General features: G+C 41.8%; 1 protein-coding gene across 2 annotated transcripts in view; it reads left to right on the plus strand.

Annotated features, from left to right (window-relative positions):
* Positions 1-21,289, plus strand: part of HGSNAT (heparan-alpha-glucosaminide N-acetyltransferase) — a 32,477-nt gene extending 11,188 nt beyond the window's left edge. The window contains exons 5-18 of one of the 2 annotated variants that reach the window (XM_019649282.1): positions 1,726-1,795; positions 4,548-4,617; positions 5,307-5,416; positions 7,001-7,077; positions 8,289-8,319; positions 9,665-9,825; positions 10,932-11,047; positions 13,317-13,438; positions 13,838-13,964; positions 15,047-15,133; positions 16,866-16,943; positions 17,580-17,650; positions 17,746-17,858; positions 18,101-18,330. In XM_019649282.1, the coding sequence (XP_019504827.1) occupies positions 1,726-1,795; positions 4,548-4,617; positions 5,307-5,416; positions 7,001-7,077; positions 8,289-8,319; positions 9,665-9,825; positions 10,932-11,047; positions 13,317-13,438; positions 13,838-13,964; positions 15,047-15,133; positions 16,866-16,943; positions 17,580-17,650; positions 17,746-17,858; positions 18,101-18,117 (1,250 nt within the window). In that variant the 3' untranslated portion in view covers positions 18,118-18,330. Of the gene's footprint in view, positions 1-1,725; positions 1,796-4,547; positions 4,618-5,306; positions 5,417-7,000; positions 7,078-8,288; positions 8,320-9,664; positions 9,826-10,931; positions 11,048-13,316; positions 13,439-13,837; positions 13,965-15,046; positions 15,134-16,865; positions 16,944-17,579; positions 17,651-17,745; positions 17,859-18,100; positions 18,331-18,781 lie in introns of those variants that run through there. The other variant, XM_019649280.1, reaches the window with a different exon arrangement.
* Positions 21,290-26,998: the final 5,709 nt, after the last annotated feature.

Below are 26,998 nucleotides of genomic sequence, written 5' to 3' on the forward strand. Positions count from 1 at the left end.
AATAAAAAGAGCACAATCCCCGCCCCTCCTCTCCCCCAACAAAAACCATACTTTGGTTGCCTTTGGAGGTATCAGGGACAGCTGATGCTAACTAGTGTGATTTAAAATTTTCAGAAAATTTGAAATGTCTTAGCATTTATCCTGCTTTTCCTGTTTTGACTGTATTTTAGGATAACCAAAGAGTCCTAGATGATGTGGGTAAATTTCTTTAGAGAAGAATTCCAGCTAATAAATGGCAGAATATTTTGCAGTCCCTATTGAACTAATTGCTATAGGCAAAAATCATGAGTGGATGAAACCATCAGATGAACGGGGAACTTTACACTGGTGGGGTCAGGCTTTCCCCAGCGGAACACACACATCAGGCACGTGGGCAGTTGCAGGAGGAGCCCTTGATGCGCAGTGGGAAAGACACAGCACCACGGGAGCGTTCTTCCCGAGAATGCTGAACATTTTCAGTCAAACCTTTGCAGCTAATCTCGCATTGACAGAACATTTGAAGCAAAGACGAACAAGTTCAGTGACACCATGAGGAAGCACACTGACAGATCTAGAACAGGAGACGTACTAATAGACAACAGCTGACCTGGTGTTTAAAACAAGTCAATGGCTGCTTATGACTAAACGAGACTTAAGAGACATGATTTAAGCAAATGCAAGATGTGAACCTTGTTTGGATCCTGATTTGAACACACTACAAAAAACATTTTTGGGACTAGAAAAATTTGAATATGGACTCAGCGTTAGCCAGGGAATTATTGTTAATTTTGTATGACATTGTGGTTATATAACAAAAAGTCCATTTCTAAGAAACTTTTAATTTTGGAATAGCTTTAGACTTATAGAAGCATTGCAAAAGAGTTCCCATGTACCTTTTACCCACCTGTTCCTAAACCCCTAAATGACATAATCATAGTATAATTATCCCATATACAGTTATTGAGCCCGGAAACTTAACACTGATACAGTGTTAGTTACTGATCTACAGACGTTTCAAATTTCTCCAGTTTGTCCGTTTTAATTTTTTTTTTTTTCTGGTCCAGGATCCAATCCAGGATCCCACAGTGCATTTAATTCTCAGGCTCCTTATCTTCCTCTAATCTAGGACTGTTCCTCAGCCTTTCTTTGTCTTTCATGACCTTGACACTTTTGAAGAGGACCAGCTACTTACTTTGTTATTGTTACTCTCTGTTTTCTCATAACTAGGTAGAAGTGATGCATTTGTGGTAGATCATTACAGAAGTGATGTTGTGCCCTTGTCATGTTAGGAGTTGCATGATGCTGATATATCTTTGACAAGACCCTTGCTTTAGAGATACATACTGAAGATGTAGGGATAGAATGACATGCTGTGTGGGATTTGCTTAAAAACATTTTAGGCAAAAAGAAAAACAAACAAACAAAAACCAGGAGAGTGGTAATAAAGCAAGAGTGATAATATCTTGGTAATTCTAGAATTTAGGTGCTGTGTATATGTGGGTTAATTATACACTTCTCTGTATTTTTGTGTGTGTTTGATATTTTTCATGATGAAAATTAGCACGCCCCTCATGAAGAGTATTCTCAGTTGTTTATAGGAAATTTAATGTACGAATGTAGGCTTTTTCCTCATTTGTTTCCATTTTTGTTTGCATTTTTCATTTAAAAATGAAATGTAATGACGTGACACCTTTAATGTTTATGATGACGTTTCTGGTGATACTGTGTTTTCTGTTATTTTTATAGCTGTGAGTATCGCATTCCTTGTTGGTCTAGTGATGATCATTGCAGTGTGCTTTCTAAGGTTCTTGTTGAGGTAAGCAGATGTTACTCCGGAAGGACACGATTGGGGAAAGTAGAATATAGAATAAATTTATTGAGAAAGGATAGTTTGCCCCTTTAAATGGCCATTATTCTTTGAGTAAATGAATACTTATTGTATCCAACATGCCCAATCCAGTCCTAGGCATTAGGGATTCAGTGTAGAATTAGAGATGACCCCTGACTTCAGGGAAATAACCTAGTTGTAATGGATCTTTGCCTTCCAATCTCCCAAATGGCTGAAAAAGTAGAAGAAAATGCTTGAGAAATAATTATTTCCTAAAAGAATCTCATATCCTGCTTCATAGCGAGTGGAAGTGAGCTGTAATGATTTTAGGAGGCGGCTGTCACGCTGGACTTTTCTTCCTTCTCTCCAGCTCTGAGCCCTGAGGCCACCCCTCTAGGCAAGCTTCCCAGCTCCTGCCGGCCTGGGCCTCTGGCAGCAGACATGGAGGGTGAGGTGCGGTGCCTGCAGACCTCAGCATGGAACTCCTTCCCTTGATTAGGGTTAGCAGCTTGGGGAGGGAATTCTCCTCTGCCTGGGTACCAGTGATTCTGGTGAGAGCAAAGTAGTACGCTGGAAAAGAAAAAGAAAGTAAAATAAATCCAGGCCTGGCAAATCGCCTTTCAAAGGAAAGTTCTTTCATGTTTCAAAAGGAATAAGATTGACTTTTCACAGGCTCAGCCTTTTAGGGTCTCAGGAAGGACCACAAGATTTTACTGGTGAGCTGTATCCAAATTGGAAGAAAGAGAACCTAGCTTTTAAATGCTAGCTTGGGGAAACCCTGCCACTTTGGGGAGTTTATGCACTCTGACCCTCCACCTTTGCGCATCTTAGAAATAATTCCATGTAGGCGAATCCTGACTGCGTATAGGTGTAGAAGAACTACAGGAATGCACAGAAGCAGAGTTTAACCTAACTGCTCTTTGGGGACAGAATATAATCCTAGCAGAGGAGTTTCATGTCTTTGAATTAAGGTATTTTCTTGTTAGTCTTTGGATAAGATGCAAATGCTGTACCAGTTTATTAGGATGCTTTCATTTGGTGCCTCTAATACAAATAGATCGATTGCATCACTTTTTAAGTAATTGATAGCTGGTATCAAGCTCTTGCAAAGGGAAAAAATGCCACTTACCCTACCGTGGAATTGAAACTGTTCTTTGGGTGTGATTCTGCAGCCTGCGGGCAGAATGCTACTGTTGACAAAGCCAGAGCCCCTTGTCCTTGCCCCATCACTTTCCAGCATGCCCATGAAACTCTCGGCAAGTTCAGGTTTGTCTGAACCAAAAAAGAACCTGAAAAAGTAGAAAGAATAGAACTTACTTGGAGAATAAGCCATATACAAGAAAATTAAGTGCTTTTTAAAAATTTTAATTTTAAAACATTTTTACTTTCTCCTTTTCACTTTAGATGTCTCTTTTAATGTTTTTCATGTGATAGTGATATTATCAGTGCTGAATAAGCTAGAAATAGGAGTTGAGTTGGGGGAAAAGAGAAGAAATTAAAAATATAGGCACTGAATATATGGATCATGTTTAGATACTGATTTGAACAATTAAACTGTAAGAAAAACTTATGAGACAGGCTATTTGATAATATTATGGAATTATTGATAATATTTTAAAATGTAATGGTAATACTATAGTTATGTTTAAAAATAAAAGGAATCCTAAAAATAATAATAAAATGAGTTCTTAGCTTTTAGAGATACATACTGAAGTATTTATGGATGAAATGATATGATGTCTGGGATTCTTTAGAATAATCCATCTAAAGATGGCAGGGAAAGGGGGCAGTAGGTGGGAGTATAGATGGAGCGAGGCTGACCATGTGTATCTGTTGAATCTGGGTGATGGGTCCATGGAGATTCACGATACTGGTTTGTCTGTTTCTGCATCTGCTTGAAACTTCCCATGATAAAAAATAATAATAATAAGGGAAAAAATGCTATGCATTAGATAATTCAAATGTGCAAAGTTTATATAATATGTGGGTGGGGTTGTTTTCGCCAGGCTAAGATATACTTTTTCAAAGATTGCTTTCCAAGTAGAAATCTCATTTTAAAGAAAAACCAGTTAATATATTTATCTTTTATTAATCATATAAATCGGGTTAAGATCATCTGGATATCTTTTTGAACTAAAGTAACCTTCTAGAAAAAAGAACCCAACATATTAACTACTTGAATTACTCCAAAGTTACTTTCAAACTTTTTCAGTATGTATACATGCATTTTTATTTAGTTGTAATCAAGTCTGCATTTTGGGTTTTTGCTTCTTAATAGTTTATATTTGTATTTCTTTGTATGCATAGAGCCCACATTCTTGTTATTTTAAATAGCTGTATCTCATCCTGTCACAGCTGTCATATACTGTCTTTAGTCATTTTTTTACTGAGTGCATTTGGTTGTTTGCAGTTTTTTCTATTCTAATTTTAATAGTATTAATAAGAATTCTAGCTACAGGGAATAGTAATCTCCTTAAACCCTCACAACAACTCTTGAATGAAGGCTCTATCTTTATTCCTATTTTACTGATGAGGAAACTATGTTGTAAGGGTCGAGCATTTAAAAATATTGCTGCTATAAACTTTGATTTCTACTTTTGTTTCATTAAAAAAGTTTAAAACTTTTAATTCTTGGATATGTATGGATTATAGACTTAAATTTTCTTTCAATATGAGATCCAATCATTTTGAAGATTCTGCCAAAGAAAATAAATTAACTGAGCCATTTATTTATTTACAGTTTGGACGACTTTAATAATTGGATTTCTAAAGCAATAAATTCTCGGGAAACTGATCGCCTCATTAATTCTGTGAGTTATTAGAATGCATCTTATATGGTCTGGGTGGTTTTCTAGATTTGGAATTTATAATTTCCTATTTAATAATATTTATTATCTGGTATAATTAAATCTTATTTCTATTACGGAAAGCCAGATCATGTGGCCAGGTCATGTGTACTCTTAATAGAGCGCAGCCTTCTCTCAGCTCCTGTGAAGGGCACTGTCCCCTTGTGTTCTTCATTGCGGCTGGAACACCGGGCTGTACTGTGATGCACGATGTGGCGACATTTTTCTCTGCAGGCAGCACTGTTGAGTCCATCCAGTCAAGTTGAGAGTGTCAGTATTAAAACAAAAGAGAAATCAATATTGAACCTATAAGTGCGACGGCCTGCTGAGATGATTAAACATATTATTTGTGTTAATAAAATTCATTATGGACATATTTGCCTGTACACTTGTACCAGATGCGCACGTATGGGCCAGTTCTCTGTGGTCATTTATCAACATGGTTACTGCAAGCTCAGCAGAAGGCACACAAGAAAAGATAAAGTGCACAAACAAACCTCTAGATGGGATCTTTACAAAAACAAATTAAAATGTTGTTCAGAACAACAACCTTTAGCTTTCCACTCTGTTAATTTCTTCCTTAAAATATAGAAAAGTGAAATTTACTCCTTAGCATTATGAAGTGTCATACCTTTTTCTCTCCTCCTCTGCAGGAGCTGGGCTCCCCGAGCAGGGCGGACCAGCTCAGCGGCGACACCCAATCGGAAGCCTGGCGTCCGTCCGCTGTGCGCTTGCGCCTGCACAGCATGGACACGTTCAGGGGGTACGTGGGGCTCCCTTGTAACACAGTGGGCGCCCGCAGTCTGGGATTGCATGTTTGCACGTAAACCCACTTGTAACTTAACGTATTTTATATGTCTTTTACTTTGAAGGCTAGAAAAGATTTGCAGTAAAAATAAATCAGCAGCCTCTGCTTACTTGAGAACTGTCATGATAGCCAGTGTAGTGTGTTGCTAGAAAGGAGTAGTGGAACAAGGCCAGAACCAGTTTCCACTGATAATGTAGATTCTGTTGGATTAAGGTCATTTACATTGGGTAGTAGCTGTACGTGGGGCCCCCGTGTCTATCCGCACCCCCGGTCAGTAGTTTGGCAAATGAGAAGATGCGCCAGTCTAGATGTGAAACTCCATCACACAAAAGAGCCAGTCCCCACCCTTCACCATTTACAGAAAATCCACAGTGCCATGTAGTAAATTGTTATAGTTTTATAGTTCTAGAAGAATGGTGGGCAGGACCAAACTCTGATAATAAAGTATAAAACTATACAGCTGAAAATAAATACCTAGGTATCAGGTCTTTGATTTCTACCCACTGGGGTCTTTTAAACTCAGGCGATAACCTTATAATTTTATCTCAGCCTCCTCAGAGCTCTGAGTTCCCCTAGTGTGTATGTTTCAAGCCAGGTAATAATAACAACAATGATAATACAACAATTGCTAATAATTTTTGAGTTCTATGTGCTAGGCACTGTTCTAACTTGTCTTAATTTATTTACCCTTAACAATTTTATGAGGTATATACTTTTAATATGCCTGTTTTACAGATGAAGAAATTAAGCCACAGAGTTAAGTAACTTACCCAAGGTGACTCGGACTGAGTGAAACAGTCAGGATTTGATTCTAGGCAATTGAGCTCCAGGGTCCTCATAAATTACTCTATTAACATACTAAAGTCTTCATTTCCCTCATTCTGCAGAATTAGTATCAAACAATAGCATATTCAAAATCGATTTTATTGTATTTCTCTTTCTTTCCGGTTCTCATTGCCACTTTTGGAGATGAGATGTTCACAGACAGACAGGGACTAATGGTTTTTAAGTATCTAAAATGTGCAATGCATTGGTTAGGTGCTGGAATATAAATTATTCTCCTTAATAGTCCAGGCAGCCCCTTTGTGAGGCATGTTCCCTCTTTTACAGAGACGCACAGTGATGTAACTGATGGGAGCCTTGCTCAAGGTCTTATGACTAATAAGAAAGAAGGAACTAAGATTGGAACCCTCAGCTTTCAGTCTCGTGACTGCATGCCTTCTACTGCAGTTCTTTAACTTGAGACATGTGAAAATTAGCACAAAATTGAGCAATTGGAAATGTTGTGCTTTGTTTTCAAGTTATACAGTTTAGTGTCAGTGTAAATTTTTTTTAAGACGTCATCATATTGGAAATGTTGGCAACAGAAGGACTTGAGTGTAGCGTCCCTAATTATAGTGACAAGAAGTAATAGTTTCTTGCTCTTTAAGTGTCATCTCATGTCATGACTGCCCCTTTTTAGTGTGAGTGTATCTGGCAACTCGGCCATTCCTGGTCACTTGCACAAGCCCTAAAAGCATGCTATTTCTTGCTTTGCAGGATAGCTCTCATCCTCATGGTCTTCGTTAATTATGGAGGAGGAAAATATTGGTACTTCAAACATGCAAGTTGGAATGGTAAGATATTTGCTGAAGGTAGCATCAATTACGTAGGACCCCTCAGAGAACCGCAGGCAGGAGAATCACTCAGCATCCCCAGGAGCCCCAGAGATGAGGCCCCAGCAGCCTCCTCTGAGTCGCCGAGCTCCTGCCTCCATAGAATGACCTTTAGATTATTCTGTTAGCGTTTCAGTTTTGTTTTTCCTTTTATGTGTTGTGGCTCTGTAATGCTTGGCTATTAATAACACGTAGCCTCAATAGGTCTCTGCTATAGGACTGTGGGACTCTGCAGAAGATGTTAAGAACTTAGATGTAAATAAATAATCCTTTTCATATTCTGGATGTGCCTTTCAGTACAGCTATGTGCATGCCTTCTAAGACTCATGGTCCTCCTTGGGGTGCCATTGACCTGACGTTGGTGTGAGTGGTGCTGAGTAATAGCTGTGAACCTGGTTGGGAGGTTGGTTTAAGAATGGATTTTGAATAGCACTGCTTAAAGATACAAACTTGTTGACAAAACTTCTACAAGGTCTGACAATTAAGTACGTGAACTCATCCTAGAAAAAGTGCTACATACCTCATTGCTGAATATCACTATGGTCACCTTCGAAATACACCCCTTGGGAAGCTATGCACTGATGCCAGTGCCTAGTTCACACTTCAAAGCAATTTTTGAACTCTTTCTGGAATGGCCATCAGAGCTGTCGTAGGTAGTATTGCCCTTGATGTCCGGAATGTCATCAAAATGTCTTTCAATATTTTCTTTATCTTTGGGTAAAGAAAGAAGTCATTGGGGGCCAGATCAGGTGAGTAGGGAGGGTGTTCCAATACAGTTATTTGTTTACTGGCTAAAAACTCCCTCACAGACAGTGCCATGTGAGCTGGTGCATTGTTGTGATACAAGAGCCATGATTTGTAGGCAAAAAGTTCAGGTCATCTAACTTTTTCATGCAGCTTTTTGAGCACTTCCAAACAGTAAACTTGGTTAACTGTCTATCCAGTTGGTACAAATTCATAATGTATAATCCCTCTGATATCAAAAAAGGTTAGCAACATCGTTGCAACAAGTTTGCGAACTTAATTGTCTAACCTTGTAGTTTGGTTCTCCTGGCCCCGTTATGTTCTTACTTTCCATATATGTCAGAATATAATGGGGCCATTTTAAATTTAGGAATTATTTACTGTTTAGAATCCTTGTCCTTACTCTTTGTGCCTGTGTTTTTCTGCAGGACTGACAGTGGCTGACCTTGTGTTCCCATGGTGAGTTGGCACCCTACCATCAGCTCTTCCATAGGTCATCTCCAATTTTTCCTTTTTAGCTGATGCTGGAGCCTTTCTCTGAGACCAGCCGTGAATCCTGGGCCTCATGCCTGTGTCACTCCCAGGTCTCTGCTGTTATGAGGTCCTTCCGAAAGTTTGTCATTGAATAGGTCTCATACTTGGCATACTGCTTATCTAAAACATGTGCGTATAAAAGATGAGTGATTTCAGAGGGAACGTTTTGTTAGTGTAGATATGATATACAAGAGCCTGGAATTGTGCAGGAAATCGTAAATTCTAAATATGTAGTTAAATTCCACTAATCCTGAAAATAAGTATAACAGTCATATTTCTTAAAAGAAATGCAGTATATTGGTATCAGGGATTCTGGTAAGTATGTAACAGGGCAATGATACTAAATTAAAATTTAGGATAATAGTAGAGTAACCGAACTCTGTCCCTGATCATCTCAGGGACCCTGACCTCCTGTACAATGTGGAATTTGTGTCTTTTCTGTGACACTTTAAGCAACTTTGCTCCATCATTAGGAGGTAGTCCTGGCTACTGGTTTATGTCTTTGGTCCCTTGTGTTTCATTACTAATATGAACTCAGGTTTTATGTGTGTGTGTGTGTCGGGGGGATGCTGAGGGCTCTTTTTTGATGGGTTTGGGTAGGAGGGAGCCTGCAGACGTCGTATTTATTTATGTATAGTCTCTGTGAGGTTCCCTTGTAGGAAAGTGGCATGGCTCCTGTTCCTGTTCCTAGAGATTTTTAATCTGATTAGGTGACCCTAAGAAAGGACCAGCAGACACCAAGGGTGCAGCAAGAACAAGCCATCATCTCTGTTAACCGTTTGCCAAATAATTAGAAAAATTACAATTCCAACTTTTTTTTAAAAAGGGGTAATTTAATATAGTAAAAGAAAGGGGAAAAAATACAGTTTTCATTATTCTTTCAGGACCAAGAGTGAATTTAGAAATGATTAAAATATATGGTTTGTTTCTCAAGGACTTAGAGGGCGTGCGAGTGAATGTCGTTATTTGGATTGTAGCATCTTCACCATCATTCCTCTCTGATAACAAAATGGGACAGTTGTCCTTGAAAAGTGCACTTAGTACTGAATAGTTTCCTCTTAAGACAGGACTTGAAGGTGCATAGACCTTACAGCCCCACAGGGTTACGTTTGGAATTTTCCTTTACTATTAACCCAATGTCATTTCAGTACTTGACTACTTTAAAAAGTCATCTGTTGCTTCTCCTATATAGTAAATTATAACATATTAATGATATACAGACAAAAAGTATTAGAAATGGCCATCTAGTAATAGCTGGGTTTTTTTCTAGGTTTGTGTTTATTATGGGATCTTCGATTTTTCTATCAATGACCACCATACTGCAGCGGGGATGTTCAAAACTCAGATTACTGGGGAAAATTGCATGGAGGAGTTTCCTGTTAATCTGTATAGGAATTATCATTGTGAACCCCAATTATTGCCTTGGTCCATGTAAGTATTTTTTCCCCTCTGTTAGTATATATTCAGATTGAAATATGGAAACTACATGTTTTAGTTCAAAAGAAGTATAATTCCTCCATCGCAAGTACCTGCAAAAAAGAACAGGTATTAGAAAAGTATGTATAATGCTTGTATAACTTTGGGTATTTTTATTGTTATCTTGGACTTTTAGACCAGGGAGGAGCCTCCAGGATTACCCAAACCCTTCTGTTGTACAAAGGAAGACAGGCCACGAAAGACTGAAGTGCTTCCTCCAGATTATCTAAGTGTTGTGAGGGGCCGAGTAGGGAACAGACCAGGTCACCTGGTTCTCAGACCCTGCCCTCCTGCCACTTGGTGGTTTCATCAACTTTCATAATAAGGCTATTGTGTGGTAGTTCAAGAATTCACCTTTGTCACCACCCGTGTGTCAGCTGGGTTACTAGGAAGGAATGCCATCTTTTTCATTGTTTTAGCAGTGTGAGGGAAGGCTATCAGTCCCGTGCTTGGTACCACAAGCAGCGATTGATGTTCTCAAGGGGCTTACAGGGTCATTAGCGAAAGAGGACATAATTATCTAGGCAACAGCCAAATGAACCCTTAAGGTAAGAAGCAGTAAGACTTTAGGCATTAGGAGTAGGTAGAGGTCACTTCCAGTGGGGGTCACAAGGGAAGGTGTCACATAAAAGTTGATTCGATCTGTCTCTAAAAGTGAGCCACTGCACCCAGGAGAATACATTATAGGGTTCATTATAGGGTTACACTCTTCTAGTGATAGTCATGTAGCCTGTAGAGTCAGTTGGTGGCCTGTGCTAGATCTGCAAGTTCCTCATGGATGTGAGAGTTGAATCTGTAATCCTAATGGGAAAGGGCCAGGAGATGAACTTCAGGGTCCAGGGTAGTCCTTGCTTCATCCCCACACTTGAGCAAGACACTTTTGTTTTCATCCCAGTCTCCCAGCTGACCAGCTTCCTGCTGTGAATTTGAGTCATGTCTCCTGACCATATGTAGCATATGTACAATATAGGTGTGTCTTCCCCTTTAGAAAAAAAGTAATTCTGTCTTGGGATGAAATGAGAAGCGCTGGCTAACCTTTACCTAACTTGTACCTTCTGCAGTGTCTTGGGATAAAGTACGAATCCCTGGAGTGCTCCAGCGGCTGGGGGTGACATATTTTGTGGTTGCTGTGTTGGAGCTCATCTTTGCAAAACCCGTGCCTGACAGTTGTGCCTCGGTGAGAAACCTTATTTAAAAAACGGTATGGGGAAATATCAGTATATAGTTTTCAGACTCCCTTTAGTTCTGAGTGTAGTATTGTGCTTCAGTAGACTCCTTAACTCTTAGTTGAATGTATTATTTTTTCCTTCAATTAATTATTCTTATTTAGCCTTTATATCAGTCTTTTTTTTTTTTAAAGATTTTATTGGGGAATTGGGAGAGGGGAACAGCACTAGGGAATCCAGGGAAGGGGAACAGACAAGTTGCTGTTTTGTTCTTCAGTCTAGTTGTGGAGGACGTCGCTTCACTGGCCCATGTTGGTATTATCATTGTGCTCTTCCCGGGTGAGGCAGATCGTCACCGGCCTCTGGACGGCTGCTCACGGCAGCTCTTGGCAGCTTACACCAGCTACCAGCCACTCACGCCGGCTACCAGCCACTCACGCTGGCTGCCAGCCACAGTAGCTTATGGCAGCCCACTGCAGCTTCAATGCAGCCTACGCTGTCACCAGCGACTCACGGCAGCCCAACTCCAGGTCAGGCTGTTGTTCACCATATTAGCTGTAGAGGATAGTGTCACTGGCCCCCATGTGGGATCCAAACCCGGGCCCTGCTGCTCAGAGCTGGTGTCCCAAGTCAGCTCTTAACCAGTGCGCCACTCGGCCACCCCAGTCATTTTTTTATTGTGGCAAAAAACATGTAACGTGAGTTGTACCCTCTTAACAAATCTTTAAGTGTCCAGTAATCAAATGCATATTGATGGCATTAAATAATATCACCATCTTTTAGTTTTTGGTTCAGTCTCTTGAAGCATGACTACTAATTTTTCAAATTCCTTGTGGCATAAGATATATTTTTAAAAACCCATATAACATATTAATATCTATACAAAGGCTGCAAAGGTTTAACTTGGAAAAAAAGTGTCAAGCTAGGGTATGGGAAAATGACAGTATATCCTTGGCTATTTCTTCTTTGTGAGATGTATGTGCGAGAGTCACCTCTTGTGATTACTTCCTATCTTACCATAAATTGCTGAATTTACCCAGGTAACAGCTTTTTTTTTTTTCCCCCAATGGAGGTAAAAATTCAGGTGGTAATGTTTAGACTCTTCCCATTTGGGGTCCTACTTAAAATAAATTAATAGAACTGTATTTTCTAGCTTCTTTCTGTACATGTAACTAGCAAATTCATCATCAAATCTCAAATTTTCTTGTGTCTTCCTGTAATGATTGCTCGGTTATGGGTTCTTGGAGTGCGTTTAATCATTACCCTTGTACCTCCTCTGCCCTCCCCATCAGCATATCCGTACCCTCTACGGTACATTTCCTTAAGGTGAAGTGAGACTAGACATGTGCGGGTGAAGGTGGGCTTGGTTTTAGCTGCTTGTGGGACCTGGGGGTCTGCGGAGGTTCGTCCAGGGCCAGTGGGTTGGGTGGGCCACCAAGAAAAGGTAGGTTATGCCCTTCTTCTTTTAACCAGAATAGCTCCAAATGTTTAAATTTCATTTTCCTCTTAAATTTATTTTTAACTTCTTTTTTTAGAACAGCTTTATTGAGATATAGTTCACATACCATAAAACTCACATGTTTGATGTGTACAATTCAGTGATATTTAGTATATTCAGAGTTGTGCAATCATCACCACTATCTAATTCTAGAACATTTTCATTACCCCAAAAGAAATCCCATACTCTCTACTAACCACTCCTTTTTACCTCCAAGTCCCCCAGCCCTAGGCATCTCCTAATCTACTTTCTGTCTCTATAGATTTGCCTGTTTTGGACATTTCATATAAATGGAATCATCATATGTGGCTTTTTGTGTCTGGCTTCTTTCATTTAGGATAGTATTTTTCAAGATTTATCCATGTTGTGCCATGTACTAGTACTTGATTCCTTGGTGGATAGCATTCCACTTTGTGAATGTGCCACGTTATGTATCCACTCATAAGCTGATGGACATTTGACTTGTTTCCACTTTTTGGCTATTACGCATTGTGATGATTCCATATACAAGTTTTTTTGTGAACATCTGTTTTCAAATCTCTTGGGTAAAGGAACAGAATTGTCCACTGATTTCTTTACAACTTCTGTTTTACTGTGATATTTCATAGAGAGGGAACACCTAGACCACATAATGCAGATGAAATAAACATGCATCTCTTTTTATATTAGTACCATAAAGCCCAAGAGAAGACTCACAGGGAATTTCCTAAATATACATACTACGTATCATTTCCCATTCTACTTGCATTTAGTTTGCATGTTTCCTTATGCCCCTCACTCAGGAGAGAAGGTGCTCTTCCCTTCAAGATGTCATATCCAGCTGGCCCCAGTGGCTCTTCATTTTGATGCTGGAAAGCATTTGGTTGGTGTTGACATTCTTCTTACCTGTTCCTGGATGCCCTACGTAAGTGGACCTGTGTAAATCATCCCTTTTTGCATGCCATTTCGTAGAAGTCACAGCTTCTGGAGCTATATGAGTACTTTCAAATTTCCCAAGTCAGAGGAATCCTCTTCCGCCCTTTTCTTCTCCTTTGAGGCATGCTTTGTATTGGGAGAGGAGTTTGGGGAGTGTCCAGAGGAGTGTCTCCATGAGGTTTTGTTCAGGGTCAGTTTGAAGAGACATTGGGTCTCTGAGCCTTAACGTGTGGGGCCGTCAAGAGAGCATTGGTGAGAAAGCATGGCGCTGGAAGGGTTCCCAGGCTTGTGCATGTTTGAGGCTCTTTGTTGGGCTGCGTACACAGCCAGTATTTACCCCTTTCCCTTCTGAAGTCTTGTCAGTTAAGTGCATGTTCTCCCCTCCCAGTGGTTATCTTGGCCCTGGCGGCATTGGAGATCTGGGGAAGTATCCGAATTGCACTGGAGGAGCTGCTGGCTACATTGACCGCTTGCTGCTGGGAGATGATCACCTTTACCAGCACCCCTCCTCGACTGTGAGTGACACTGGCTTGCACTTAGAAATGGACATTTAGGAACATTAAGTGAAGGAAAACAGAAAGGGTTGGCCAACTTGAAAATGTCCATTTTAATAAACTGTGCTGGGAACTGATTTTTGTTTGAGAAATGGGCTGGTAAGTGAGAATGCATTGTATCAAATGTGTAGCGTAGTGCTTTCTGTGTGTCTCAGGTCAGACTTCCTGACAGCAGACTGAGACGGATTCATATGCAGACGTTTATCAGGCAGTCCTTTGGGGAAGGAAGGGCAGAGGGAGCAGTTGAACTGCATTGCAGTCACATGAAGGCCTCAGCTAATCTCATAGCGGGTTGGGGTGGCCCCTCAGAGCCATTCTGAATTGAGGGGAGGGATCGGGCCCTTGATGTTCCTGGTTGGATGTCGAATGCCCCCAGCAAGGGGGTGTGACTCTTGGAGAGGCAGCTCTCTTAAATCAAGGACAAATCCAGAAGATGGACTTGGCCGAGAGCTACTCGCCATTAATACTTCTCACAGCTGGGGAACAAGACTTTAGTCCTGACAGGGGTGGGGTGGGGGGGAATACCCGGGTGGTACACTGCAGCCTCCCCTACAGTGTTTATTTCTAAATGTCTACTGTTTTCTGCAGTAACATTCATTTTATAATGAAATAATACAGATGTATGTTTAAATGTTATTTGCCTTAAAAGAAGATAAGAAGCTGTTGGTGTTACAATAGGGTTGACCAAAAAGAATACGCTTGAAAATTATGATGGTATTATATACAGTGTTTGAAACTGGTTCAGGATGCCTTGTGTCAGCAGGCATGTCCCCTGAGCCACCTGAAGTTGAAGTGGCTGCACTGGACCATGGCTCATTGTTGGGCTCTGTGTTCCCTTCTGAAGTGTCACACACCACACACTTTCTTAGCCAGAGATATCCTGCCTATAATCCCCACAGGCTGGCAATGGGTTTCTGTAGCTTAAGCAAATGTACCGAATATTGGAGTGTATTCAAGTTTGTATTTAGTCTGTGAGTTGCTTGTGTGCATTTCTGTGGTCACTGAGTTTTGTTAAGGCGCTTTATTGTTTCTGTTTTGTTAAGGTGCTTTATCACACCACGGTGGCCTACGATCCAGAAGGAATCCTAGGGACCATCAACTCCATTGTGATGGCATTTTTAGGAGTTCAGGTATTTGTTCATTTCATCCAGATACAGTTTTCTGACAGTTTGTGATTATTGCTTCATCACTAATTCAAAAAACGCTTTCGTTAAAATAGCAAATTGGAAACATATCATCTGTGTATTACAGGTCTAATAAATTCTGTTTATATTTGACAGATTGTCATAACTAGAAGTTGCTAAAATACAGCTCATTCAAATAATTAGGTATAATTTCTATATTCTCAAAAATAATTCTTATTATTCATATGGCTTACCTTAGAAATGGAGGCATAGCTGTTTCTGGATAAAAGATTTCTCTGCTAGACTGTGCAGAGTGTTTGGGTGCTGGTGAGGTTGGGAAGCCACCATGTCACTTGTCGCGTTTCTTCTGTGTACACTTTACATGGTTTGAGGTTATGCATATTTTATGCCAAAGTCAATACAGGTGATTCTTGGTTTATCTCACACGCAGTTGTGTTTAAATTCTGAACAGTCTAGATTTTCTTCTTAAAGTTATATTGGTGACTGAAACCATTGTTGGAGGGGAGCTAACTGGGAGAAGATAAGAACATGTGAAGCAGTGCTAATGGAACCCTCTGTGATGATGAAAAGTCTCTCCGTGCTGTCTGTCTGGTTACTGAGTACTTGAAATGTGGCTAGCATGACTGAGGAATGGGATTTTTAATTTTATTTCATTTTAAATTAAACTTTAAGTAGTCACATGTGGCCAGTGGCTCTTGTGTTGGATAGTACAGGTCTAAAGGTATACACCTTGGTGATTAATTTCATATTAAGAAACACCGCCTTGGTCTTTGTAGCATTTCCTGGTTTGCACATATCGATTTAATCCCTACACACACTCTCTAGGGCGATGTGCGCCTGTGGGAGACCCTGGCCTGGGGGTTAAGAGTGCAGACCTGGTGCACACTGCCTGGGCTCACACCCAGCTCGGCCCCTTCTAGCTGGGTAACCTTGGGCATGTTACTTGACCCCTCCGTGCTTCTGTAGCACCTAGCTCATAAAGGTGAGGAGAGGATGAAGTAATTCATGTAAAGTTCTAAGAACTGGCACATAGAAGACATTCATAAGACATAGCTGTTATTTTAAATAATTAATATTTTCTTATACTTTGATGTTTTCAGAAATTAATTCCTAATTTGGGGGGAATTTTATGCAAAGTTCAGATTTTACTGTTTTAAAAACGTTTTCTTGCCTCCAGTTCCACCCTGTCCCTGTCCACCTTCTGTACTGCTTCCAGCCTGGCTGTCTAGCAGGCCAGTCTGCACTGGTCCCTTGGTACTTTTGTGTGTGGGGGGAGGGAGTGACTTTCGTTGGCTCTCCATCACCTATGGGAGAAAGCCTGCACCTCGCAGTGAGACCTACGAGCCTACCTGCCTGCCACCTTCCTGCCCGCCCCACCCTCCAGCCTTTCTGAGTTACCTATAGCACCTCAGGGATGCTGGGCGTTTTCACCCGTTTTGACACGCTTCTGGGCATGCTATTCCAGTCTGCCTGAACATTCTTCCGGCTTTGTGCTCATCGCCTCAACCTGACTGCCCTTCTGCTCTAATGTCTACCTCCCCACCAAGTGGTCTCAGGTGCCTCTCACTAGTCAAGGGCAGTGGTGACGTGCCATCCATCTTTGTAATCCCAGTGTCCTACTAGAGTGGGCCTGGCAGATGAGTCTGTGAGTGATTAAGATAACGGATGGATACATACCTTAAGTGATTCTCTTGTCATACTGCGTTTTCTTTTCCAGGCAGGAAAAATACTCTTGTATTACAAGGATCAGACCAAAGACATCCTGATTAGATTCACTGCATGGTGTTGTTTTCTAGTAAGTAACCAACGTTCCTCACTAAAATTCCTTTTCTTTACACATACATATTTAAAAGAAAAAAATGTTTAGCAACACGGGTATATCAGCTGTCACTACATCACAACAGGTAGCATTCTTCACTTGAGTAACAGAGAGGAACCAGTCTTTACACCTAAATTCTCAGGTTTATTTTCTTAGGAAAATGTCCTTATAAGTCAGCGTTTGCCAACAAATAGCCAGCCAGGAATGCTTCAAGAAATGCAGCTGAGGTGTGGGTTCTGAAATGGAAACATACTAGAAAGACCAGGTAAATAACAGGTTTCCAAACACCGGCTTCCAAATTTACAGGTGACAAAAGAGTTGTAAGATTGACTGTTCCTTTTACCCCCGACCTTGCTGTCATGTTACCTCCCAAGAGTCACTCTAATTGATCACTTACTTTACCTTCACATCAGAGAAATGCTGAAACAATCTTTTTTTGGAGAATCTTTTTAGTTCACACATGTTAAAAATATTTTTCTAGTTCAAAGAATAAAATACCAGATGCTATTTTCAGCCATCCCTAAATAATTACATAACTAATATTTTCCACTTTGGGAACATTGTTGTTTGAGAGGATATGAAAAAAATTAACGTCTTTCTCCCCTGTTATAGGGGCTTATCTCTGTTGCTTTCACGAAAATTTCTGAAAATGAAGGATTTATTCCAGTAAACAAAAATCTCTGGTAGGTATAGAACACGGTGTCGTTTTAATGGTGACTAGTTGCGCTCATGCCGTCTGCGTTCCCAGGAGCACTGAGGCACCTCGTTCACCTCTTAGGTCCGTTTCGTACATCACTACGCTCAGCTCCTTTGCCTTCTTCATCCTGCTTCTCCTGTACCCCCTTGTGGACGTGAAGGGACTGTGGACAGGAGCCCCATTCTTGTACCCAGGTAAGTCGCCTCTAACCCAAAGGAAGGTGATGATGGTGACCGAGAGACCAGCCGAGCATATCCAGTGCTGGGTCCTTGAACCACGGCCCTGGTGGCATGTTGCCACAACACAGGCTGAGGGAGAATGCGGCAGGGGCCATGCAGTCCCAGCTACACAGGACGTCACTGGCCTGTTCCCAAGCAGTACGCCATCTTACCCACTAAGACTGGGGGGTCATAATGAGCTCCACTTGTTTCTTCAGGCAACACCAAAGTGTAGAGTATCAGAAACAACCTGGGACATACCCTCCAGCCTCGAATGCTTCAAAAATGGGGCCAGACTTTCGCTCTCAATATAAATTCACAGCTTTCAGAGGATGCGTAAGAAATATCAAGAGACGTTATCAAGAGACAGATGGAGAAGGGCCGGCCGAGTGGCTCAGTTGGTTAAGAGCTCGCTCAAGAATGTGAGCTCTGAGCAACAGCGGTTCGAGTCCAGTCCGAGCTGAGCAGCCACTGAGCTGCCAACAGGTAGCAGGATGGCTCAGCTAAAAAAACAAAAGAGAGAGAGACAGATGGAATGGTTTAAATGAGGTTCTACCTGGAGACTGAGAGCTAGACCAGATAATTTCAGTGACTCATTTCAGCCCTCTGATTCTAGTAATAGCTACTTTTTGGACCTCCAGTTTTCTGTGAGAAAATGTAAGTTAATAATTTTGGCTTTCAGAGTTAGCATTCAAGAATTACATTGTTATAAAAATGAATCTTTTCTAATAATTTTTTGATACAGTTGACAAGTGTCTAAGATATGCATCACTTATATTTGGCAGTAGCAGTGCATAATTTTTGTCTTCTTCACTGAACAAAAGTCAAATTTCAAGAGGTAAATAGATGATCCGATGTGACACAGGAGAACGTTATCATCATCTGCGTCTCTCCTTCAGGCATGAATTCCATCCTGGTGTACGTCGGCCACGAGGTCTTCCAGAATTACTTCCCCTTCCAGTGGAAGCTGCAGGACAACCAGTCGCACAAAGAGCATCTGATTCAGAACATCGTCGCCACTGCTCTCTGGGTGTTCATTGCCTACATTCTCTATAAAAAGAAGGTGTTTTGGAAGATCTGACAGCTGCAGCTGAAGCGTGCTGCTGGCACACTCTAGTGGGCCTGGGGGCCTTTATTAAAGGGACTCACTAATTATAAAACCTTTAAGATGTGTGTTTCCAGATTGCTGGGGAAGGTGCTGGTGTACTCAGGCAAGCGGACTGTGACCTGGCTCATCAGAACTCCACCTGTGTAGTTGGGACTTACAAATTTGAAATGTAAATTATCTTTTTTCCTCCATCTTCTATGTAAATGGATGGATTTGGAACTTTATTCTAAGGATTTCTCAGTTAACTTTTCAAAAGGAAATTACCATGGGCGTTTTGCTTCTGTGACGGGGAAAAAACAACAACTATGGTCTGATTCTTACTGATCTTGTTTTCCTGCAAACTGCCTCTCCATGTGTATACATGCCAACCAAGAATACCATCATCTGTTGTGGCTGACTATAAAGCTTATTGAATGTGACGTGTAGTAATATAGTCTAATATTCTTTGGTTAAGCGAAGTTTAATATTTCAAGAAAGTCAGGGTAATTTCCTTTTCAGGTCTGCAAGGCATTAGTGGGTCCAAAAAAAATTGCCTTTCAATCAAGCCATTTTCTCCTTTTCCCCACTTGAAAAAAAAAGTTGAATTATGGATGTGTTATTTTCAGCCACTCTTGTTTAGTTATTGCTTATGTACTTAACTATTTACCTATCAGTCATCTATCTATCTATCTATCTATCTACCTATCTATCTATCTATCTATCTATCTATCATCATCTCTCTATCCATTCTGACCACCCACTTTCTCACCTGTCTTTCTCTCTGTGTACCTAGATGGTAGCTGGTACCCAGGGACATAGCTGTGGAAGAGAGAAAAGCCAACTGTCTTGCTTTGGCTCCAGCTTTGCCATCCTTGCGTGTAAAATATTGGGCAAGTCCCTTGGCCTGTGTGGGCCTCAGGTTTGTCATCTGTGAAACGAGGGAGATAGTGATGACCTCTCAGGTCCCTTCCAACCCTTAGTCAGACACAGTGAGGTGGGATACATCAGTAGCTTTTCTGAAACCCTTAGAAAACTAACTTCATTATGGAAAACTCTTGAAAATAAATGATAAGGAAAAGTTTTAAAAACTCTCATTGGAGTAAGTCTTTTTAGAATGACCCTCCACAATGGAGGCACCTTTCCTGCCTGGAATCACTAAACTGAAGTAGTAGTTTCTCAGGAGTGAGGATGGGAGAACACACAAAGAGAAACAGCACTTTTCATATGATGCATCATCATACTTATGAATTTTCTGTGAGAATTCCATATTTAAGGAAAATGTGACAATAGTTTGTACTTTAGAGCATCCTTCTGTGGTGAGATGGGGCCATCTCAACATCGCTTCGACTGTCGCCACTGCGTGGGTGACTTCCTAGTCTGTTTCCAGTGCAGACCTCTACCCTGAACTCTCATTCCAACTTTAACTGCCTGCAGAACCCCTCCACCTGGACATCTGCCAGCATCCAGGCTCACGTCTTCCCTGCTTTCTTCTTCGGAATTCAAACCTTTTCCTCTTTGGATTTTCCTAGCTTTGTGAGTGGATCATTCGCAACGCCATATAAAACTGCCGTCTCTCACCCACCTACCTCCTTTTCTCCGCTTTTTCCATATTTAGTCGTTACCAAATCTCAATTCTGTCTCCATCTTCCCCTGTATCTTCATTCTTATTGTCACCACCTTTTTACTCTAGTCCAGATCCTTAGAATTCTTTTTAAACTGGCCTTCCCTCAGTCCCTCCTTCCGTAAAGCAACTAGGTTAAGCTTTATGAAGCCGAGTTCTGAGCTAATCACCTCTTTGTAAAAACTTACACTGAAGTTGAAACAGCTTTGCCCGGCATACATAACCATCCGCATTGAGCCCAACACACGTTCCCAGCTTTCCCTCCCCACCCTCTATGCCCATCCCACTTTTTCCAGCCCACCTCCCACCTCCATCACTTAGCCAGGACCGCCTGGTTCTGACTTTGATTATAGTCTTCCTGGATTGCTTTTTCCTCTAATTCTCTCCATTTTTTCCCAAAAAAGTGACATTTGACCTGTCACTTTAGACCCCATATTTCTAAGGCACCTCTCTTTTATTCTCGTCGAAAAATAGTCTTTTCTTCCTCTGGGCTCTCATAGTATCTTACTGGGATCAATCTCATGGCACTCATCACTTTATGACTTGTATGATAGCTATTTGTGTACATGTCTAGTTTCCCATGCTGAACTGTGAGCTTGTTAAGGGCAAGGATTATGCCCTTTTCATTGCATATTTTTCATGGCACAAACACAGTCCCTCCTACATAACCAGCACTAAATAAACATTTATTAAAGCAAAGCAGTGGTTGTTGTGTTTTTAATATTTAAGTGCTAATAAAATTAGTGTCTAATATGCCCCAAGAAAATGTTCATGGAGCTAGTGTGTATGGGGACAATCATCTTTGAGGAAACCTGCTGCTACCCTTCTCTTGCAGTGAGTCATTATGGATGGTCACAGCTGTGTCATCCCAAATCTTAGCAGTTAAAGCCAGTTGGGCCTCTCCAGATGGGTTATCCAGAAGCCTTTCTCAAATTGGGGAGTATATCAGTCAGCATGTCTTGAACCATAAGGAACAGAAAATCCTCATTCAGCTGGGTTATAAGGAAAATTCATTTCACATAAAAAGTCCTGAGGGAGGCTGGCTCCTATCCATTTGCCCTCAGCCAGCTCACTTCATTTCATGGCTGTGAGATGACTGCCGCCATGACAGCCAAACACACTCAGCAAACGAGACACTCCCTGGAAGGGGAGGGCATTCCCTCTGTGTGTCTCATAATTACATTAGCCAGAAAACCCTCCCCAAAAGCCTCAGCATCCTTCCCCTTGTGTCTTCTACAAGTGCCTCACTTGACTTGCAAACCCAGAACTGACGAGGGAACCTGGATTGACCAAGCCCATGATTAAGTGGAAGGTGGTGAAGACCTCCTTTGAGAGTGTAAAATTAGATGGGAAAGCACATTGCCAGTGTTTGTCTTTAATTGTGTGTTTGTATAATTAACTTTTTACTTTAGGTTTTTAAATTTCATAAATATAAATTTCTACATTACGAGATCTGACAAGTTTGCGAACTCATCTTACAAAAAGTGCTACATAGCTCATTGCTGAATATCACTATGGTCACCTTCAAAGTACTCCTCTTGGGAAGCTATGCACCAACTCCAGCGCCTAATCCACCTTTCAAAGTAATTTTGGAACTTTTCCTGGAATGGCCATCAGAGCTGTCGTACGTAGTATTGCCCTTGATGTTCTGAATGTCATCAAAATGTCTTCCTTTCAATATTTCCTTTATCTTTGGGTAAAGAAAGAAGTCACTGGGGGCCAGATCAGGTGAGTAGGGAGGGTGTTTCAATACAGTTATTTGTTTACTGGCTAAAAACTCCCTCACAGACAGTGCCATGTGAGCTGGTGCATTGTTGTGATGCAAGAGCCATGAATTGTTGGTGAAAAGTTCAGGTCATCTAGCTTTTTCATGCAGCCTTTTGAGCATTTCCAAACAGTAAACTTGGTTAACTGTCCAGTTGGTAAAAATTCATAATGAATAATCCCTCTGGTATCAAAAAAGGTTAATATCATTGCAACAAGTTCTCAAACTTAATTGTCAGGCCTTGTACATAAAATATAAATTAATATATATATTTTTTTTAATTGGGGAATTGGGGGGATGGGAACAGTGCTGGGAAATTGTGGGAAGGGGAACAGACAAGTTGTTGTCGTTTTGTTCTTCAGTCTAGTTGTGGAGGACATTGCTTCACTGGCCCAAGTTGGCACCATCATTGTGCTCTTCCCGGGCGAGGCACATCAGTCGCCGGCTTCTGGACGGCCGCTCACGTAGGCTGCTGGCCGCTCACGCTGGCTGCTGGCTACACACGGTAGCCCATGGCAACCCACTGCCACAGGGGCTGCAGCCTACGCCGTCGCCTACTCACAGCCGCCCAGCTCCAGGTTGAGCTGTTGTTCAGCATCTTAGCTGTGGAGGGCAGTGTCACTGGCCCTCATATGTGGGATCCGAACTGGAGCCCTCTGGCATCCCAAGCCAGCTCTTAACCAATGCGGCCGGCCCTGCCCTTTGTGTATTCTACTTGTGGGGCTAATTGGGTGGTGCTCTGCTGTGCTGTGAAGCCAACCTTCAAGTATATTGTTTCTGGGGTCTCTCAGGAGGGGTTCTGATGCAGGCCCAGGTCAGCCACTGCCTGTGACCAAGCAGGGAGCACCTGGTAGAAACTACAAAGCAATCCATAGTTGGCTGCTGCTTGTCCTGCACCTGGAGGCCCGTGGGAGCGGCCATGCTGTGAACTGAGGATGCCTGCCACCAGTACCAGGTTGGGGGTAACTCTGCAAAGAACCAGAACACCTGGAAGCCTGCTTCCACCTGCCAGCTGCCTTAAAGTTCAGCCACTGATAAAACCTGGTGTGGTACATGAGTTAAGTGAGGCAGGATCTCAGGAGAGTCACTAGAGTGGGAAGAGTTATGGTCACCAGATTAATGTAGACTCTGGTTTGGTGCCAGTGCTGAGCCTAGAGTGACTCAGCAAAAGTCCCAGAGCACGCTAAGGCCAGTTGCCACCTGCCTTGGGCCTGTGGACTCCAATAGTTTTCCTAGAGAGAGTGCAATGCAGGAGAGGCTAGTTGCTGTCAGAGAAAGTGCTTCTGGCTGTGTGTGAATTGGGTGGGCCAGGGTCCCAGCTGAGTCAGCAGAGCAGAACGGTGGAGCTCACCAGGCCAATCAGATTCAGATTTGGCCTGTGGGGGCAGGTTCAATATAGGAAAGATGGCGCCTGCCCGTGGGCTGCACAGAAAGAGAACCCCTCGTCGAGAAAATGTCAGCTGTCCTCCAGTCCTCCCCCTTAAGTCACACTCTTCAGTCTGTCCCCCGTATGTCTCTAAGGCTGCCCAATTCACTGTCCCACTGCTGGAGCCCAAGGTGAGTGCCTGCGAGAGGGGGAGTCTATACACTGGCTGTTTGAGAGGACGGCTGGGTTTCCTGCAGCCTTCGGTCCCACCCTAACGGTAGGAATCCCCACTGTTTTTCACAGCCAGATGATGTAGGGGTTTCTCTTCCTGGCACCAGTAGTCTGGGCTGGGGAGCCTGGTACGGGGGGCAGGGGTCCCTCACTCCTCCCAGGAGGAACCTCCACAGCTGAGGTAACCCTCCTGATTATCAACCGCCATAGGGAGGTTTGGGGCCCATTCGGTGTCTCTGCTCCTCCTACCAGTTTTGACATGGCTTCTTTATATTTTTAGTTATAGGACTTCTGTTCAGCTAGACTTCAGATGGGTCTCCAGGTTGATTGTTCTATAATTTAGTTATGATTTTAATGTGTTCATGGAAGGATGCAGGCACAGTGTTTATCTACTCCGACATCTTGGATCTCTCTCCTGTATCATCTAACTTTCCCAGAGAGTAGCAAGCCCACATTTTCCTCTTGGTAATCAGTATTTGTTAAGGATTAGTTCCAAAGTATTGTTTTTCTTCAGGATACATGCATTTCCAAATTCAAAGTTGGTAGAAATGTTAGATATATGCATTATTTCATAAATTGCCTCAGTCTTCATAAACGCCTTATCTAATTGTGTATGTCAAAACACTACGATAGACAAAAGATGCCATTATCATGCTGACTTTCCTTTGCAGAATTCCATCCAAAATGCTAGCCATAAGGACAGGTAGCCTTGCTCCCTGCAGTGCCAGCACATGGCTTCCCGCAGCGTCCGTTACCATTTTGGGTGCTGGTGGAATTCTGCCCTGACGACTGGGACTTTCTCCATAGTTTGTTCTTGTATCTTAATTGTAGTCACACCCTCCCACTTCCCGTGCAATTTGGTACACAGAAGTGCCACCACTAAATTAAGAAAAAAAATGATTCTTTTTTTATCTGGTACCTAACCATTTGTGTATTAGAAAGTCTTGTTTTGATATATGCTTCTCCCAAATACCAATCTGAGGAAGGTGTTATAAAACAAAAAGATAAGAGTGTTTAATTTGAAAGCTGTCGGAGGACAGCACACTCCATGATAAAAACAACAGGATGGTTTATATATTTGTAATCAACTCCTATTACATTGATACACTGTAAAATGAGCTAGAGAAAATATTTCCTGAGATCAGATGTCTCTGAGTTAAACCACTTTATTTTTTTAATTAATTTTATTAGTTTCAGGTGTGCAAAGCAATGTAATAGCCATTTAAACCCCTCACAAAGTGATAACCCACCCCCAAAGCTACTACCCCTCTGACATCTTATATAGCTGTTACAGTACCATTGACTATCTTGCCTGTGTTGTAATCCATATCCTGTGACTATATATACCTGTATATTTAGTTATAGTTGACATTCAGTGTTATTCTACCTCAGCTCTTCAGGTATATAGCGCATTGGTCAGGCATCTACACAGTCTATGATGTGATCCCTCTGATAAGTCCAGTGTCCATCTGGCACCTTACATGATCTTTACAAGATTGTTGATTATATTCCCCATACTGTATTAACTATCAATTTGTTGGGGTTTTTTTAAATTGGGAAATTGGGGAATGGGAACAGACAAGTTGCTGTCCTTTTGTTCTTCAGTCTAGTTGTGGAGGATATTGCTTCACTGGCCCAAGTTGGCACCATCATTGCGCTCTTCCCGGGTGAGGCAGATCAGTCGCCGGCTCTGGACGGCCGCTCACGTAGGCTGCTGGCCGCTCACGCTGGCTGCTGGCTACACACGGTAGCCCATGGCAACCCACTGCCACAGGGGCTGCAGCCTACGCCGTCGCCTACTCACAGCAGCCCAGCTCCAGGTTGAGCTGTTGTTCAGCATCTTAGCTGTAGAGGGCAGTGTCACTGGCCCTCATATGTGGGATCCAAACCGGGGCCCTCTGGCGTCCCAAGCCAGCTTAACCAACGCGCTACTCGGCTGGCCCAATTTGTATTTCTTAACACCTTCACCTTTTTCACCATGACCCCAACCCTGTTCCCATCTATCACCCTGATAGATCTAGTACCCACCTGACACCATACCTTTTTATTACAATATTATTGACTATATTCCTTATACTATACCCTACATCCCCATGACTACTGCAAACAACCAATTTGTACTTCTTAATCCCTTCCCCTTTCACCCATCCTTAACCCCCCTCCCATCTTAAAGAAATCCCTCTAAGATTCCTTGTAACACTGGTTTGATGGTGATGAACTCCTTCAGCTTTTTCTTGTCTGGGAGGCTCCTTATCTGTCCTTCAATTCTAAATGATAGCCTTGCTGGGTAGAGCAATCTTGGTTGTATGTCATCACTTTTCATCACTTGGAATATTTCCTGCCACTCCCTTCTTGCCTGCAAAGTTTCTGTTGAGAAATCAGCTGACAATCTTATGGGGGCTCCCTTGTAGATAACTGTTTTTCTCTTGCTGCTTTTAAGATTTCTCTCTTTGTATTTAACCTTTGGCATTTTAATTATGATGTGTCTTGGTGTTGCACTCTTTGGGTTTATGTTGTTTGAGAGCGATTCTCTGCACTTCCTGGACTTATATGTCTATTTTGTTCACTAAGAGAAGTTTTTTGTCATTATTTCTTCAAATAGGTTTTCAATTCCTTGCTCTCTCTCTCTCTTCTCCTTCTGGTACCCCTATAATGTGAATATTGGCATGCTCCTCAATTTTTTGGATTCTTTTTTCTTTTTGCTGTTCTGGTTGGGTGTTTTCTGCTACCTTATCTTCTACATCGCTGGTTAGGTCCTCTGCTTCATCTAATCTACTGTTGATTCCCTGTAATATATTTTTCGTTTCCATGATTGTATCCCTTATTTCTGACTGCTTCTTTTTTTATGGTTTCCATCTCCATTTTTATGCCTTCTATCTCTTTGTTGATGTTCTCCCTGAGATCACTGAGCATTCTTATAACCAGTGTTTGGAACTCTGTGTCTGATAGATTACTTATCGCCGTTTCGCTTAATTTAATTTCTGGAGCTTTGTTCTGTTCATTTAGTTGGGATATGTTTCTTTGCCTCACCATTTTGGTTGTCTCC

Source organism: Hipposideros armiger, unplaced genomic scaffold (genome assembly GCF_001890085.2).
Source record: "Hipposideros armiger isolate ML-2016 unplaced genomic scaffold, ASM189008v1 scaffold_131, whole genome shotgun sequence".
Lineage (NCBI taxonomy): Eukaryota > Metazoa > Chordata > Mammalia > Chiroptera > Hipposideridae > Hipposideros > Hipposideros armiger.